General features: G+C 36.2%; 1 protein-coding gene across 2 annotated transcripts in view; it reads left to right on the top strand.

Moving 5' to 3' along the window:
• Cdkal1 (CDK5 regulatory subunit associated protein 1-like 1) overlaps positions 1 to 19,234 on the top strand; it is a 520,358-nt gene that overhangs the window by 136,298 nt on the left and 364,826 nt on the right. For both annotated transcript variants that reach the window (XM_013030462.1, XM_013030461.1), the window contains one exon: positions 3,923 to 3,971. In XM_013030462.1, coding sequence (XP_012885916.1) covers positions 3,923 to 3,971 — 49 coding nt within the window. The remainder of the gene's footprint in view (positions 1 to 3,922; positions 3,972 to 19,234) is intronic.

Here is a 19,234-nt window from a genome sequence, read left to right as displayed (position 1 = left end):
GGAGGTCTTTTGGCATTTCTTGGCAAGATTTCCTAAGACAATTTGGCAGAAGTCTCTCTGAATATCTTTGCATCTTGGTTCTCTCTGTCTTGGAAATAATTGCAGTTTCTCTTACATAGGAGCCTTGTAGGTATTAAATGTGATAATATAAAAGATCTATTAGCACAGAGCCAGAAACAAAGTCATTGTCTCAGAAATGTTAGCTGTCATTATATTCTTCTAGCCATGAACTTATCTAGTTCCTGATACCTTCGGAGAAAAAGCTACTACAAGGTAATGCTGATGGTGGATGGACCTCTGGCAGAAGACTCGTATCAACAGAGAATGGTGTCTGGCAAGAAAATGTTATTAGTCGACAGACATTTGCTTGAGATGTTTCCTAGGGCTTCTCTAAAAAGCTTCTGTAACAGGGTGGCTATATTAGCCATTCCCTGAACCTGCCCTTCTCAATGTGATTCCTTAGCCATAGATAACTATTTAAATTCTAATTTAAACTAGTTAAAATTTCACTATGTCCATCACTATAGCTATATTTCAGGTACATTACAACCACATGTGGCTAGTGTGCGCCATATTGGCCTGCACAGACTGAAAACATTTCCATCACCACTGGATATTGCAGATAGCTTTGCTTCTAATAATGAGGAAATGTTACATTAGCACTGTATTTGCTTTAGGTACTTTTGTATGTGCTTGATTCTTCACTGCCTATTTAGTTATGAATTCAAAGTAGTTTCAAATAGTGGAACAAATGTTTTTATGGACTTCTTTGAAAAGTTCTTCAGTAGAATGACTCATTAATTTTATTTATGAATTGTTTATTCACCAGCTCCTTCCCTCATTGTGGAGAACATATGGTGACAGTAATAGAACAAACTGCCTGCCTTTTTTCCTGTGTATTTATAACTAAGTGCCCGAAGGACACAAGATACTGTTTTATTTATATTATTTTATTTGAATTATATGCCAGAGAATAGGCTCTTGTGTATTCAGGGTTTCAATTTACAGTATTAATTAAGAACAGCTTTCCTTTTTTCTTAGCATGAATTCAGTATATTTTTCACTACTGTAGGTGAGTTTGGAGTTCATCCTGTTGTTCAGGATTAGGTTTTTGTGCCTCCTCCTCTGCCCTGTTTTTTGCTTTCTACCCTCCACTGCCACTGCGTTTCTTTTTGGTTTCTCTTTTCTGTCTTTCGTCCTTATTATTTCCTCCATTGTTCTTTCTGCTGAAAGGGAAATGTACATAATTTTTTCTTTAAATCAGTTATTGAATAAATGGAGCTTTCAACATAATGGTGAGACAAAGGATAAAGGGGGAATCTACGAAACAGTGATATGCACAAGACAATATGTTGGAAATGATCTGTACAACTTGGGAGGGCTTGGAAGGGAGGGAAAGAGGGAGAAAAATGAGGGAAGGGGTAACAAGTTAGACAAGAAATGTAATCACTACCTTACTTATGTAGCTATAACCCCTCTGAACATCATGTTGACATTAAAATTAAAATTAAAAAGAATATTTAATTTAAAAAATGCCATGGATGTGTCAGTCCAAAGGAATTCTTTTCTCAAATCTCTGTATTTCTGCTTTCCATTGCATCCTTTATACATACTTTTACTTGCTGAATATCAAAAGACTTTTACTTTTTATTTCCTATATACTTGTAAAGTATGAATACCATATTTTAGTGGACTATTTCTTGTATTTCTTGCTGAAAACTTTTTCTGCAACATAATGCCTTGTTCAGTTTTGTTATAAACTCACCTAATGTAAGATTCACTGTTAATATGTTTTTGAATATATATTTACTGTGAGTGATAAGCTACAATGAACTTTATTGCTACTTGTTTGTAATCATAAACTTTATTTGTACTTAAATAAATAACCTCAACCTCAACTTCTCATATAGCTGAAATGATAGATGTGAGCCACTGTGCCTAGCTTTAGAGGACTTACGAACTTTTCTGCCTCTGCTGGCCTCAAATTGCGATCCTCTTGTTTTCAGGTTGCCAAGTACCTAGGACTATAGGTGTGAGCCATCAGCATCCAGCATAACACTTTTTTTTTATTGGCAGATGTTAACTGTACAAAATGTGTTTCTTTGTGACATTTTCATATAAGCATAAAATCTGACCATAATAATCTTATTACATTTCTTATTCCCACATTTCTTATGCCCTTTTTCTCTTCCCTAATAGTCTCTGGGCTTGTTTCATTATCTGTGTTCTTTCTGAAGAACCTGTTTCATTGATGATGATTATTTCTCTTATCTAGCTCTTTTTTCTCTGTTACCTTTCAGTATATAAAACATATTGAAAGTATAAAAAATACAAAACAGTTAATTGCACTAACTTAAACTAAAAACTCACATTTCCCACTTTCTCTCACTAATAGGAATACTCTTTTACTTTTATCAAGCTGTGTGTGTGTGTGTGTGTGTGTGTGCGCGCGTGTGTGCATGCGCGTGCTCATGCATCAGGTCTTGGGACTTGAACTTGCTATTGCTTTTTAAGTAAATTATTATTTTTTTAAAAAGCTCTCAATATGGTTCATTATAGCACTGTGGTATAATAATACCATTCTTACTTCAGTAGGTATATAGATGATTGCATTGTGCGAAATTCAATCAATGAGGTACCAGGTAACTGGTAAAATGCAGGCAGTAGATCTATTTATATATATGGCATATGTACATAGACCAGCCTTTTCAGTTTTTTTCTCTTTCTTGTAAAAACTAAAAAGCTACAGAAAAGATTTATTATACAAATATATATATATATATATTTTTTTTTTTTGGGGGGGGGGTCCAGTCGTGGGGCCTGAACTCTGGGCCTTGGCACTGTCCCTCAGCTCTTCAGCTCAAGGCTAGCGCTCTACCACTTGAGCCACAGCACCACTTCTGGCTTTTTTCTTTTTGCTTATGTGATACTGAGGAATCGAACCCAGGGCCTCAGGCATGCAAGGCAATCGCTCTACCACTGAGCTACCTTCCCAGCCCCTATTATACAAATATTTAATGCCAGGAAACATCTTGTTGGCTACTTATCATAATGAGCAATTTGATTGGCAGCATTTCAATATGGGATGGAGGCAGATGCAAGTTGCATTATTTCCATTTTATATTTGTTTTGATTTCATTTTTCTAGGGTCCGTAGATTTCCTCTGTAATAAAACAATGATACTGTAAGGATTTTTAGGGGATCTACTGTGTCCTCTTTTATCTGACTTTCTTCCTTCAGTTTCTTGAATGCTGATTTTCCTTGGCTTCTCTTGTATTTCTTTAAACTCTTAGCCCTGCTCATTCATTGTCCTTAGTGACTTCTCCTCTCCTCACTTACCATCACTGTTGGTTCCTCAAGTGTGACTTATTACCTTCCATCTGGCTTCCAGTGGCACCCTGGGCAATCTTCCTGTATCACTTTATATAGAACAAAAGCTTTATCTTTTGACCTTATAGTCCAGAGATTCAGTAGAGTCCTTAACAGATAGTAGAAATTCATTGAAAGAGTTTAAAAAAATTAATGAAACATGGCACTTGGGAAAGATCTCCTAGCATTTTCTTTTGTGTAGGTTCGTTATTTTTTAAACCTTTTTTCTTGATACCTTGTAGGAAGAAATATATTTTAATTAAACTTACATTTTGAGTAGTGTTGAGTTGATGTGGTTAGTTTATCCTAACTCAAACCATGTCAATTTATTTAAATGCAATATTATTTCTTTATTTGTTATTGGTAGAAAGGAAGGTAGTAATTGCATATGTAATTTTTACATAGAATATTGATATCCATTTTTATATTTCCAGTAAATAAAATTTGAATTGGTGTAATTAGAAAAATATATAACATTGACTGAACTAGAAACATAAACAATTTCTTGCTCTCCATTTAAACTGCTTGTCTAATCATTTGTCTTCTTTTCTAGGTTCAACAGATAGATCGGGTGGTGGAGGTTGTGGAGGAAACAATTAAAGGTAATGGTTGGAAGTGCAGTGAGCAACTACATTATCAATGTACCACTCTGTTGACATTTATTGGGCTTCTTTATAAAAGTTAATATTTGAGGAATAACATCATAAAGTTTTGTCCTTGACCTTACTCAACGTCCAGGAAGTATATTTGTTTGGCTTATAAATGAATAAAGAAATAAGATCACAGTTTTTTGTTTGTTTTAGTCCTATTTTTATTTTTCTATTAAATAGATCTAGTGTGAAGCTCAGATCAGAAGGCAGAAAAAGAAAGTTTGTTATTTTCTTAACAAAACTAAACGTAATCTTATGTAGGCTAGTTGGCTATACCTTTTAATATTTACCTAAATGAAGTGAAAACATGTCTATAAAAACCTGCACTTGTTTATGATACCTTAATTCATAATTACTCAACTTTAGAAACAATAACAATGTCCTTCTGTAAGTAAATGGATGAAAGAACTGTGGTACAGCTAATGATGGAGTATTATTCAGCACTAAAAGAAATGAGCTATCGAACCATGAAAAGGCATTGAGGGATCCTAAATGCATGTTAAAAGAAACTAATGTGAAAAGACTATGTAGTATAGCATTTCAAGTCTGTGGTGTTCTAGAAAAGGTGAACTGAGGAGACAATGAAAGGATCACTGCTTGCCAGTAGCTTGGAAATAGGTAGGAAATGAATGAGCAGAGCATAGAAGATATATTCTTGGGACAGTAATATTATTCTGTACATTACTCCAGTGATGGATAACATCACCTTTGGCCCCTATGTAAACTCTGGATGGACACGGCATCAATAATGATGCATCAATGTAAGCTTCTAATTATAACCATCTTACCCCTGTTTCAGGATATTGGTAGTGGTAAGGCAGTGGTATATGGAAACTGTACTTCGGTTTCATTTTATTGTGAACTTGAAACTACTATAAGAAGTCAAGTCCATTTTTTTTTTTTTTTGTCGGTCACGAGGCTTGAACTTGGTTTGGGTGCTGTCCCTCAGCTCTTCAGCTCAAGGTGACTGCTCTACCACTTGAGCCACAGTGCCACTTCCAGTTTTCTGGTGGTTTATTGGAGATAAGAGTCTCATGGACTTTCCTGCCCTGGCTGGCTTTGAACCACGATCCTCAGATCTCAGCCTCCTGACTAACTAGGATTACAGGTGTGAGCCACCAGTGCCTGGCTACATTTAAAAGATCAGTAGTAGTCAACTTGAGCTTAAGAGTTTGACAGGTGGCTTGCAGAGATGTAATTTCTGTAGGAAATGGAAAGTCATGTCCAGACTGGATTAACTGAGTAGTTCTTATTGATGACTTTGGATTTGAGTAGATTCATTGGATTCAAATGGACGAGTCTACAGCAGAAGTTCAGTGAGGATGAGGTTGATTGGAATGCTCATCCACTGGTTTGCGTGAGAATGTGAAAGCTGATGCTAGTGGTATAACCAGAGTGCTTTGAGGACAGCAGGATTAATTTTGGAATCTGTACATGCAGGTGAGGAAACCAAACTATAAAGGGGTTAAGTTTGATCTCTTTATTAATGGTGAATAGAGCCTATCAAGGGACTTTTTTCTATTTCTACTGCCAGTACTTCATTTGCACAGTTCCTGTCATTGAAATAATGTAGCCCTGGTAGCAGTAACTGGTTGTTGGTTCTTTTTCAACAAGTTATTCTCTTGAAGATCAGTTTCCAAGATTAAAATGGAAAAGATTTAATGGATCCATCCTTTGAGGTAGTTGGAACATATTAGGAGATCAGTTTCTCAATGTCTACCCATACTTTCTCCTTGATATCTGGACATCTAGCTTGTTCTAACTGTTCTTCAGCAACAACAACTCTCCTTTCAATCTGACTATATAAAGTGTTTTCATTAACCCTGGGATTATTCCCTCCGGCATGTATAGTTGTCCTGTACCCATGTATCAATTTGGGACTAATTAATGTGATCTTAATTGTGTTCTACTCCATTCTACTATGTTACTTTTCTTTCATTGATAGCATTTACATACAATAATACCAGCCATCTGCACTACCTGAAATTCTTATATATTATTTTCAGTTTTCTTTACATTTATCTTAGGGTCCTAAACAGAAGTGGGTAACTTCTGCTTGGCCCTTGTCACCTTGATATGTTCCTACCTAGACTGGCTTATATGGCTATATTAGCGGGATTCTTGCCATCCGGCACACAGGTGTATTTAGCCAGTGGTAGGTGGCAGCTGTGCCAATAGAGTGAAGTAGGAGTGTTTATTCCTTGCCATCTTGTCTCATCCTTGTTGTGGTTTGGCTGTTTCTCCTCCCTCTAGGCCACAGCCTTTGTCTGGTGACCTTGTCTGTTCTTCTGTTATCTTCTGGTTCCAGTAACTGTTCCTTTCCTTTGCCTCTTCAGGCTTAGGGTGGAAAGGCTCCCTATTGATATCAGTCCTAGAGAATTAATTTGGCTCTTGTTGGTTTTCCTCACCTGCCCAAATGTAGTAAATAGTCTCTTTATGAAAACCTCTTCAGTTATGCAGAGAAAACATCTTCTGTGCTGGTGCCCTAAATGGTAAGAAGTTAGCTGTGGAGAAGCAGTGCCCTGCCCAGAAGGGCAGATGGAGTATAGCCAGACAAGAGGATAATGCTGCAACTGATTCCTGTTTGATTCCAGTTGGACTCTCTTCTTAACTCTGCCTTAAAGGCCACAGGCCACAGCCTGTTTGCATGCTTACCGCTACTTATGCTTCACCAAGTGTGAGAGGTGTCTTCATAAGACACACTGGTATTGAACATCTTCAAATTTATTGTAATTAACTTGAAGCCATACAAAGCCACTTTCCTTTCCCCTTCCCCATCCCTTCCCTTTTCCTCCTTCCCCTTTTTTCTCTTCCCTTTCCCGTTCCTTCTTTTTTGTGCTGTATCAGAGTAGAAAAATTCCCTACTCAAAGTTTTGATTTTTTTTTAAGGGGATAATAACCAGATTATAACGAGTTTAAAGATTTTCTTTCATGTAAATTTGATAACAAGATATAGAATTTAATGTATGGGATGAATTATAGTATCTAAAGAATTCACATTCTTTTAAATATATATGTGTATGTGTGTGTATGTATATATATATGCATATATGTATAGATTTATATGTAAGTATATGTATGCATACCTTAGTCTTGGTTTGTAAGGTCATTAAATTTTCTTTCCATATGAAAGATCTGAACCAAAAGTAAATCTGTCTTTCTTCCAACATAAATATATAGTTGTTTAATCAAGAAAAATATTAAAATAATCTTGTCTTCATAAAATTTATCCTAATTGTATAACTTTGTAACAGATGAGTGCAAGTAAATATTACTTATGGAAATTTAAAACTTTATCCTCCCCTCCACTCCCTTCTTTCCCTTTTCTTCCCTTCTCATATATACTCCAGGCTGGTCATGGACTTTCTTCTTGCCTTTACCTCTTGAGTGCTGAGATTGCAGACATGTATCACCCTACCCTACTTAAAAAGACTCTGTTAGAAAAACCAGTACTTCCTGTCTTGACTGTATTTCTTTGATTTTATAACTTGGTCACATCACTAAGCTTTCTTGTTCATGACTGGCTCTCTACTAGTTGAACAACACCTCCAACTCAGCTTTTTACTTATTGGAGGTCCTGGATTCTCTGCTTTTCTGCCTGGACTGCTTCAAATTGTGATCCTCCAGATCTCAGCCTTCTGTCTAGGATTTATAGACATGAGCCTAGATGTTTTGATTAGTTTTGAAAATATTTTTATAATCTTTAAGTAGCTGTACAAAGGAGTGGCCATTCAACATTTAATTATTTTTGAGATAGGATCTAATTTTTTTCCCTAAGCAAACATGGGCATAATCTTCCTATTTATGTTCCCTACTATTCTATGATGACAGATGTATGTCATTACGCCCACTTTTTTCTTTTGAGATAGGGGGCTTGCAAATCACAAACTGTGATTTTACTGATCTAAGCTTCCTAACTAGCCAAGAATTTGGGTATCATAAGCGACCATGTGTGTCAGCCTCCTAAGTAGCCAAGAATTTGGGTATCATGAGTGACCATGCGTGGCTGTTTATGTTTTTCTTAATAGTAGTTAGTTAATTAATATTTTTCAACCATTACAACTTTCAGAATATGAATAAATATATAAACTTGTAGATTTTACTGCTTTATTATAGTTGCAGAATTATTTTATATGTTTTTGAATTGTGTTAAATTTAATTATACTTCTCTAATGAGTTCATCACTTACATTTTCTTTTATGCTCAGACACATTTTCTTATAATTTAAAATCACCTTTATCATTAATGGATGCAATTTATCTGAACACAGGCATTTCATTAACTTTTGATTTCTTTAGTCAGGAGGTGAGTTGGGTGTGATGGTACATAGTGCTTAGTAGGTTATGTGCATAATATAGTGTAGTTCTCAATTGAGCACTGTTATAATGTTTTCTTGGATTTGATGGAGGAAAGGATTTTTTTTTTTTCAGTATTGGGGCTTGAACTCTGGGCCTGGTGCTGTCCCTCAGCTCTTCAGCTCGAGGCTAGCTCTCTACCACTTGAGCCATAGCACCACTTTCAGGAAATTTTTTATAGTGTGAGTACCAGAGGCTTCACACAGCCCAGCCCTAGTGTTAGAAGTTCTACTACATGATGAATCAAGTAGCCCCATCTTTCCTTGCTTGAATACTGACTTACCTTCTGTAAAAGGGAGCTTCCATGTTAACTCTTAGGAATCCTTATAGTGTTTTGGCAGGTTGCATGAGGATAAGTCTACAGTATTGTTAACTATCTTAAAAACATCATTGTCTAGACTAATGTAGAAGGAAACTGTTAATGTAAATTAGTTAATGTCAAATTGATTTTTTTAATGGCTTTTATGTTGATCATTTCAGGCATTTGATATATTGGGTTATGAAAGTTTCTCAGAAATTCTATTTTCTCAACTGTATTAATGCTTGTTATGTGATAAAGCATCAGTCTTAGAAAGAATTTGTATTATTTCTTATCTAAACTTTATGCTATTTACTTGAATAGCAATTCATTTGTGTGTGTTTGTGTGTGTGTGTGAGAGAGAGAATATTTGACAGTATTAGGGTTTGAACTTAAGGGGTCATGCTTATTAAGCAGGCACTCTGGTTGCTGAACCACTTTGTTAGCACCTTTTTGTGTTGGCTATTTTCAAGATAAGGTATTGCCTTAACTCCAGATTGGCCTAGGCAGTGATCCTCCTATTTGTGCTTTCCCATTCCCTGAGGATAACAAACTCACACCAGTAGGCCTAGCCATTGTACTTCCCCTATTGCTTATGATGAGATGCTACCATGCTCAGTCATGGATTGAGATGGAGTCAAACTTGTATGCCTAAACTGTCCTTGATTGCCCAATCTCTGCTCATGTACCTGGGATTATAAATGGGAGCCACTGTATCCAGCTAGTTAATTGTGGTTTGAAGCTCCTATATTAGCATGTTTTCTTTATGGATTTTTAAGGACCCAGTTATACTTTTAAGAAATATTTTTTTCATATTAGATTTTCCTTTTATTAAAAATTATACCATATGTGCCTAAATTCTTCTTTAGAAGAATTTACCATTTTCTGTTAGTAATGTATAGTGAGACTAGAGGAGACCATCAACTTAGAGAAAACTGACAGCTGCTACTTTGCACTTCCCAAATGGAGGGTAAATATATTGGCTAAATAATGTATGTTTTTTAAAAATATTAAGGGGAGAAGATGGGGAGAAACAATGGAAGGCGTTACACTGATCAAGATGCACTGTACTTAGAACCTGACTTATGGAATTATAACCCCTTGCATACTTATAATAATTCTTTGCTTCTTCATATCTGAGTTTCTTTCTGGAGATGTAACATCTAAAACTTCGGTAGGAAGCTGAAATGTACTAAAAATGCTAAAAAAATTAAAACCCAATTTTTATTGCCTGGAGAAATAGCTTATTTCACAACCAAGTTACAGGGGAGAGATAAGACAGAGGGGAAGTCTGGCAGGTTAGAATAGTTTGACAGCTTTTTGGTAGATTAGAAATAAAGGTTTAATTTTCTCTTGAATTTGGCAACTAGAGTAATTGCTTATTTAATTGTAGCATATTCTTTCTTTTGTGAGATCATTGACCTAAATAGAAAATCTAATTTTGATGTTAACTGGGACATGATAAGAAAGTTGAGTTGGTTTTCACATTTTTTTTGTATGGAATGTTTGGGATTTGCACATTTTCTTTTAAAACTTTATCCTGCAATATACTACATAGAAGATAGCAGTTAGGTTGTGATCACTTCTGAGACTGAAAGAATAAATATGAGTTGCATTTATTTATTCTTTTGAATGAAAGGAAACCTGTTTGCACAGTCTGTAGCTAGGATGTCAACTGTGAATGGATTTCAGGTAGAAGTTTCAGTACTACATTCTATAACATTCAGTACTATCATTCTACATTATTGAGTAATGAAGGAATAGTAATTGAAATGTCCTTACAAAGTATAAATTACTCTTCTAACACACCGCATCTTGATTGTAACTCTGCAAATGAATGCTTTCTTAAAACTGTACTGGAAAGTTGGTTGTTGTGGTGGTTCAGAGTCCTGGAATTGTGTGGGAGAATTCTTATTCCTACTATTGATTGGTTCCCTTTTAACAACCTACAGAGTCTCCTTGGTTCTCAGTTCCTTGAGTTGTAAATAGTAAGACAACAAAAGGGCTCTTTCACTCTAAAATTCTTAGAGGACTCAAGTCTGTCACATTAAATTGGGTCTTAGAGTTTGTCATTCAAATGCGATAATGATACTGTAGATAACTAGCAAAAGATAATAGTGTGTGACTGGCCTTTTTCTCCCATCTGAGACTCTGCATGAGAGATTTTGTGTTGGACTTACAGTGTAAGTTCTTTGCTGTGTTTCTATATTCTCCTGTAAGTTTTGTCTTTCACCTCTATTCACCTTTATTCTCTTCTATAATTCTGGGCTACTCTAGAGCTTTGTGTACCTTTTTTTTTTTTCCCCGGTCAGTCCTGGGGCTTTAACTCTGGGCCTGGGTGCTGTTCATGAGCTTTTACTCAAGGCTAGTGCTCTACCATTAGTGCCACAGCTCTACCTTCCAGCTTTCTGTGATTACTTGGAGATCAGACTCTTTTGGATTTACCTGCCTGGGCTGCCTTCAAACTGTGATCCTCAGATCTCAGCTTCCCGAGTACCTAAAATTATAGTCATAAACTACCTGTACCCAGCTTTGTATATCTTTGAAGTAAATTTTATCTCTACCCAGGATCAAGTTTTTTTTTTTTCTCCAGGACCTTGACACTGGTAGTTTTAGTTTTAGATATTGAAGTTGTTAAAGGAAAAACATAGGTTGGGAGGATTTAATATGAGCTAAAAACTATCACCCCATCCTGGGACAGGAGAGGAGGAGCAGATTTTTGGAGTAGAACTGGTGAAATCTGGGAGTTGGAGACTCTACCCTGTAACACTGTAACCTCTTTCCTAGATTGTTAGCCATTGTGAGCCCCTGCTGTGGCTGAGTAATGATCCTATCACAGAGGTGCTTTGAGGCACAAGAACAGTCCTGGTTCTCCCCCTTGGTACACAGACATTTGGAGATTTGTGTAGTTCTGTGGATGCTATCCACATCCTCCTTTTCCTTCACATTCGGGAAAATACATCACAATGCCACTGATGACTTCTAATCTAATTGAATTTATATATTAAATTATTTAGTCTAACTGAATTTATATATTAAATTATTTAACAAATCCAACAACCTTAATTATCATCATCAATGTATTTGTTTGTGACCTATTTCCTAGTCTTTCAGAAGTCTTAAAGAGCAAAGGCATTTAGGTTGCGGTTCTAGTGTTTGGAAAATTTGAAAGCCTACTTGCCTTGCTTTTGAGAAACATCTTTACCGTTGATAGGAGTACAGTTACATTAATTATGGGAGCAACTGTAATTAACTTCTAGCTCTTGGTATAGCTACTCTTTTCTTGTACATTAATTCACTGACACTCCACAGGAAGCCTGACATTACTGATTTTGGAGCTAGGCAGCAGTATATTGTAATTTGAATCCTCGATCCCTGGTTTCAAAGCCTCTTTATCTTTCTCTGCTGTGAAGCTGCTTATTTTGAGCAGAAGAAAGTGAAAAAGGAAACTGATTTGTTACCATTTCCTTTCCTCTGCCTATTGTTTAAAATGACTTCACTTCTTTCTGGCTGTCCTCAAATCCTCTTTTCATATTTTTTCTCTCCTATCTCATCACCTTCCTGTTTCCTTTTTTTTTTTTAATTGTGAAAATACCATATAGACATGAGCAAGGTAGTGAGTACATTTCTTATCAAGCATTGTTGCCTCCTCCTTTATTTCCCCTTACCATCCCTTCCCACCTCTGCAACCCCCCCCCCCCCCCCCCCCAGCCCGGCCAAGGTTGTAAAGTTCGTTTTTCAACATAATGTCTTGTACATCTCATTGTTACAATGGGTCCACCTGTATCCCTATTTAAACAATTTGTTTTTCCCTTCCCCTCCCCAGATTATACCAACATCAAAAACAGTGAGAACGGGATGTACCGTGGGGGAGGGACATACCAAGCAACAAAGAAATCATCTTATAAATATGTTAGAAACAATCACAAGAAAGAAAAGCCATTTGAATACATATCTTGGGGTTCATTTTGCCTAACATCAACTTATCTGACCGTTTCTGCTTGTCTCAGACATATACTAGTTATTGCAAATAAGGGAAACCATGGGACCTATGTTTCTTTGGGCCTGGCTTACTTCAAGTCTTTCCATTTCCTAACAAATGGGGCAATGTCATTCTTTCTGATGGAGGCATAGAATTCCATTGTGTAATATACCACATTTTCTTGATCCATTCATCTACTGCTGGGCATCTGGGTTGGTTCCATATCTTAGCTATGGTAAATAATACTGCAATAAACACAGTTGACTGGTAGCTTTAGTATGGTTTTGTTTGTGATCATTCGGGTAAATGCCCAAAAGTGGATTGCTGGGTCATAGGGAAGCTCTATGTAGAGTCTTTTGAGGAACCTCCATACTACTTTCTAAAGTGGTTGAACAAGTTTACACTCCCACCAACAATGCAGTAGGGTTCCCTTTTGTCCACATCCCCTCCAGCATCTGTTGTTATTAGAGTTCTTGATTATAGCTATTCTAACTGGGGTGAGGTGGTATCTCAATGATGTTTTGATTTGCATTTCTTTTATGGCTAGGGAGGTTGAGTATTTCTTCATGTATCTATTGGCCATCCTTCTTTCCTCTTCAGAGAAGTTTCTCTGTTAAGTCTTTAGCCCACTTATTTATTGGGCAGTTGTTTCTTTGAGGATTCCAGGTATATTTTAGATATGAGACCCTTGTCCATTGGCTGGCTAGTGAAGATCTTCTCCCAATCTGTGGGCCTCCTATTGATCTTGCTAGCTATGTCCTTTGCCATGCAGAAGTTCTGCAGCTTCATGCAATCCCATTTATCCAACCTTTCTTTGATTTGTTGTGTTTCTGTATCTCTATTAAGAAAATTTTGGCCTGTGCCAAGGAGACCTAGGATTTCTCCTATTGTGTCCTATAATGTTTTCAGAGGTTGACTCCGAGGTCTTTGATCCATTTACAGGGTGATATATAAGGATCTAGCTTTAGTTTTCACAAGTGATTGACCAATTTTGCCATCTCCACTTCCAAATTACTCAAGCTGATTCAAAATTTTGACAAAGTAGTAGGGTATAAAATTAACCATCAAAGATCAATGGCTTTTCTGTATCCAACAATGAGAAAAGCATGGCTGAAATCAGGAAAGCAACTCCATTCATAACCCCACAAAAAATAAAATACCTAGGAATTAACTTAACCAAAGAAGTGAAGGTTCTCTATGATGAAAACTTTAAAAACCTGAAAAAGGAAGTCAAAACAGAACTTAGAAAGTGGAAAAACCTCCCATGCTCCTGGATTGGAAGGATCAACATTGTGAAAATGGCAATACTTCCCATGGCTATCTACAAATTCAATGCGATACTTATCAATATTCCAACCTCATTCTTCAAGGAAATAGAAGAGGCAATCCAAAAATTCATATGGAGCAATAAAAGACCCTGAATAGCAAAAACAATCCTTAACAGAAAGAACAGTGCTGGAGGAATATCAATACTAAATTTCAAACTCTACTAAAAAGCCATAGTAATCAAAACAGCTTGATACTGGCACAAGAAGAGACCTCAGGACCAATGGAATAGAATTGAAAACCCAGAAATGAACCCACAGATCTATAGCCATCTAATCTTCGATAAGGTAGCTAAAAAAATAGAATGGAAGAAAGACAGCCTCTTCAGTAAATGGTGCTGGCAAAATTTGTTAATTACCTGTTTCCTTTCTGTCAGTGCATCTTGCCATCTTACCTTGTACAAATAGAAAAGGATGATTTTTGTTAGGAAAATAAAAATTATTTTATAAGAGTTAAGAAGGAGTTGCTTGTTTAATAAATTTTAATGGAGTATTTGGATTTTACCTTGCTACAAAGGTACTTCTTTTAGAAGATGAGTTAGTAAAAATATTATTTGAGCCAGTAGTAAAAGACTATTTTATTCAAAGAGAATCTATTCAAAAATGTGTGTGTGTGTGGGGGGGGGTTTAAGGGCAATTTAAGAAGATTTTGTGTAGACCACAAAATTTATACATTTTTAATTCTCAAATGGTTAGGTTAAGAAAATTCTTCAGTGTTTTAAAATTTTTTAGAGGATATGGTCTTGTTTCCTAAATTACGTGTATAGGCCAGATGTATTTCTCCCATCCAAGTACTAACCAGGCCCAACCCTGCTTAGCTTCCGAGATCAGACGAGATCGGGTGCTTTCAGGGTGGCATGGCCGTAGACTAGGCCAGATATATTTCTGTTTGTAGCCATGATATTTTATCTTTCAATATTTAATAGCTCATAATCATCATTGTGAGTTCTTAAAATTTAAAAAAAGTGGAGATGCAGGCTGACCTATTGTGATGACGAGATGTACAGTATACTATTGTTGAAAATGAACTTTACAATGTCAGGGTGGGGGGCGGTGGGAGGAGTTGGGGAAGTGGGGAGGAAAGTGATGGTAGGGGGAAAACAAAGGAGGAAATAACAATACTGGCTACGAAATGTTCCCATTACCCTACTCATGTAACTGTAACCCCTCTGTACAACATTTTTACAATGAATATATAAAAAAAATTTTTAAAGGTGTATTTGTTTGTCTTTAGACACCAAAATTCTCAAGGTTACATAACTTTTATTTCAGGCATTATATTCAAGGACATTTAAAATTTTTTGAAGGTATGGCTTTTCCCTGTGTGGCTCCTTCATGCCAAGTCTTACTAAATCTTTTCATTGAAATCTGCTTTTTGTGATAGCCTTTTGAGTTGATTGGTTTTAAGAAGTGGAAAATCGGAATCCAGCAGGAGCTCTGGTAGAAGGTACTGTGAAGTATATGAGATTGTGTATAGAAAGAGTACTCTTTCTCTCAGCCTTCCAGACTACAGTGTTGCCTGTCCTTGAAGCCTCCCTGGTTTTCCTTAGGAGAGGGGACTACTCTCCTCTTTTTTCCCACTGTCACTAGAAAAAGGATCAGACCATATCTGGCAGTACATTACAATTGTCTGGTTCTAAGTCTGTTTTCCTTGAGATCTTAAGTCCTTTTGGTGCAGAAGTTGAAGTAGTGGCTCAGAAGAGAATGATTTTTGGAAAGGGATAGCAAAGTATATATTTTGTAGCTGTTACTTGGTATTTAAATATCAATAACATTTCATACATACTTTTAAAGCTCATATATGATATTGTGGGTTTTTAACATGGCATTCTGTGTTTGGTGTTACATTATCAAAAGTATATCCTTTAAAATGTCACTGTTAGACATTTATTTTATTTTATTTTTGGTATTGGGGATTGAACCCAGGACATTGCACTTGCCAGGCAAGCCCTTTGCCACTGAGCTACAACCTATCCCTTGTTAGGCAGTTCTATAGAAGAGTAATGATAACTCTTATCTCCAGGGATGGAGAGGTATGAATTTAAGGCCCAGTAAGTTCCAGCTGCCCCTTCCTTAACCTCTCCAGTTTAGATTACCGTATACTGTCATCAGGGCAAATATGTTCAACTATTGATTAAAGATGAAATAAAAGCAAGGATACTTAGACAGTTTTCCAGGTACGTGGATGGAACAGCTCTCCAGCTTTCTTTGCTTTTCATCTGTCTAGTCACACCTTGTGGTAGCTTGACTAGAATAATGCTAGGAGGAGACTCGAAGTTTTCATTCGTGGTTGAAAAGTTAAATGTGGCTCACAGGCTCCGGATGCCATTATTGTTAAATCTGTTCTGTCTGCCTCTATCACCAGGTGCAATAACAGGTGTGAGTATGAGAGCAATAATGCTCTGTACTGCTGCCATGGATGCTGCACGCACTGGCATAGCTTTAGTGTTGCAAGAATCAAATTGATCTGAAGTATTCTATTAAAGGTCAATGCTAATATTCTGTTATTATTGTGAGACTGCTTTGACTTGCAGTATTTTGATTTGCACTTGATTTAACTTGTGGAAAATAAATTGACACTATACAAATCTATACAAATTATTGTCATGAAAGATAGTTTTGCCTATGAAAGATAATTAAAACCAAAAACTAAGTGTTCATTGTAATTCCAGAAAAAAAATCTTTGAGTAAGAATATGTTTTCCTATGTAGACCATTTGTTATATCCACTCTTGGTTTGCTAAAACTTGAAGTAATAACTATTAGACATATCAACAATAAGGTACAAGATGCATGTGTTTCTAACGCATTTATAAGATTATTTCTTTGTTGCTTTGTATGTCCCTCCCCCATAGTATAACCCCTGCTTTCACTATATTTGATGTCAGTGTAACTTGTGGAGGAGATGGGGAAAAACAAGTCATTTAAGGATACAGGTGGACCTGTTGCAACAATGAGAAGTACAAGTTGTCATGTCCAAAAGGAGCTTTACAACATCGGTGCGGGGAACGGGGGTGGGGGGTGGGGGAGAGGAAGGATTGGGATTGGGAGGGAGGGGGGAGGCTGGGAAGGAATGTGAAGGGTAAACAAAGGAGGAGGCTGCAATGCTTGGTAAGAAATGTATGCATTATCGTAACCCCTCTGTACAGTATGTTCACAAATAAAATAAAATAAAATTAAAAAAAGAAAAAGTACTTAAAATTTTGAAGGTGAATGAGAAGGTAAATGAATAAAGGTGAATATGGTTGAAGTATTTTATATGCATGTGTGAAAGGAGAATAATGATACCTGTTGAAATTGTTTTAAGAAAAGGGAGAGAGGAATAAGGGAGAGAGCTTGAAGGGGAAATTTGATGGAGTATATTGTACATGTCTATGGTAATATCACAATGAACTCTTGGGTAACTCATGCCTGCTAATAAAAAATCTTTATAGAAAAACCTTTCAAATAAGTATTTGCATTTTCATGTTCTCTCCTGTATCTATACATAAATTTCATATTATTATAGTGTAGGTTCTTTTGCATATCTTGCAACAGTAGTTTTGATATTAAACAGCCTTTAAGCCCTTAAATTGGTAGGAATTTAAACAATGTGCTATGATCTTACTTTAGCCTTCTCTCAATCTGCTTACTAGTGAATGTTTTGATTTCTGTTTTGTTGAGTTCTGAAAATATAGCAAAGTGACACTAGTACCTGAATAAACTCTCGTCACTTACATTGACTTTTACTTCGAGTTCTGGAACTTTGGACAAAGAATGATTTCTTTCTTCATTTTGGTGTCTTTTTATAGGTGCCATTATTACAAACTTACATACATGTAAAGTTTTCCAACTTAGGTTGTGACAAAGACGCTGTTTCTGTGGAGACCAATTTATTTGTCCCTTAAAATGAAAATATTTTAAGAGAGAGGCTTCTGTGAGAATATAAGAAATGTTTTCTGTCTATGAGATGTATTATATGAGGAGTTACATTAATGGGATAGAAACTTGGGACTATTATTTTGTTTTTCTTTGTAATTTAGTTGTAATTTAGTATATATCCAGTGATAAGTATGAATGTTTTGTAGCAAAACAGATGAAATGGTGGGAGGACTTCTAATATTCAGTGATACTATTTAAATTGTTCTGATCAAGTAAAAATGGATAGCTGAAGTACATTTACTCTTTATTCCTTGTGACTTGAATTTTCTACCAAAGTGTTCCTATTCTTTTTACCCAGCATTGTGTTCGATTGCTTTCCTAGGAAGTTTTCCAGCAGGCTGACCCAGAGCTTAGGGTTTAGACAAGTCTTTCAGTGTGGTCTTAATAGTACCAGAGTTGTGTAACGTAAGAGCAGTCAGCAAGAGATCAAGACAACTTGGCACAAGCACTCTGGTGCTGGTGAGGTGGGTGGTCACAAAGTCAGGAAACAATGAATAGCCTTTAAAATTAGTTGGGTTGAACAAAGTACTGAAGCAGACTCCAGCCTTTCTATGGAGACATAGAAGGAAAAGAAATTAAAAGGGGAAATTGTAAACAATAAGAGTCCATGTTGCCAGAGGGTTGGTGTTTATGTAATATGTGTGATGCAGTGAAGCTGATAAATAGTACCCTGTTGAGCTTGTGAGAATCAGAGGAGCTACAAACATAAATTAGTTAGTAAATATGTGTATAGGTTTTGTACATTATCATGTTTCTATCATTCAATTAATATATATGCCTGTTCCAGGCCTGGTTCTTGCCTGTCTTGTGAGTGACCAATAATAATACCAGTATAAATGCCTTTCTGATATGAAGGCAAGCTGGCCTGCCTTCTATGTATGAGGGAGATATTTCCCCTTCTCTCTCTAGTGTTAGTACAGTTAACACTGTAGGATTTAGGAAAGATTGGCCCTAAAAGATCCATAGACAAACACTGAATTCAACTAGTGTAGAAATTATTGTACAAACAATGTATAACACTTTGGGCTTTTCTCACATGGACCTTTTAGTATGATGAATTTGCTAATACATATATACTAATGAATTAAACAGGTTTTTACTTTAAAATTTTTTATTTAAGCAGTTTACAAATGTGTTGCCATTTAACAAAGCAGTTTATGAATTCAGTGCATCATCTTAATCAATTGTCACTCCTTTCAACATTCTTACTCATCGCTTGCCTACTTACCCCTCTTCTCTTGTTAATATTATAGGATATATGTTGAGTTCTTGACTACATGTTTCCTCTTCTCTTATCCTTCATCAAGTACTTTTACCTTGGCCTCACCCCTTTTA

Source organism: Dipodomys ordii, unplaced genomic scaffold, assembly GCF_000151885.1.
Source record: "Dipodomys ordii isolate 6190 unplaced genomic scaffold, Dord_2.0 Scaffold130, whole genome shotgun sequence".
Lineage (NCBI taxonomy): Eukaryota > Metazoa > Chordata > Mammalia > Rodentia > Heteromyidae > Dipodomys > Dipodomys ordii.
Note: the sequence above shows the minus strand (reverse complement) of the source record. Positions and strands in the feature narration are given on the sequence as shown.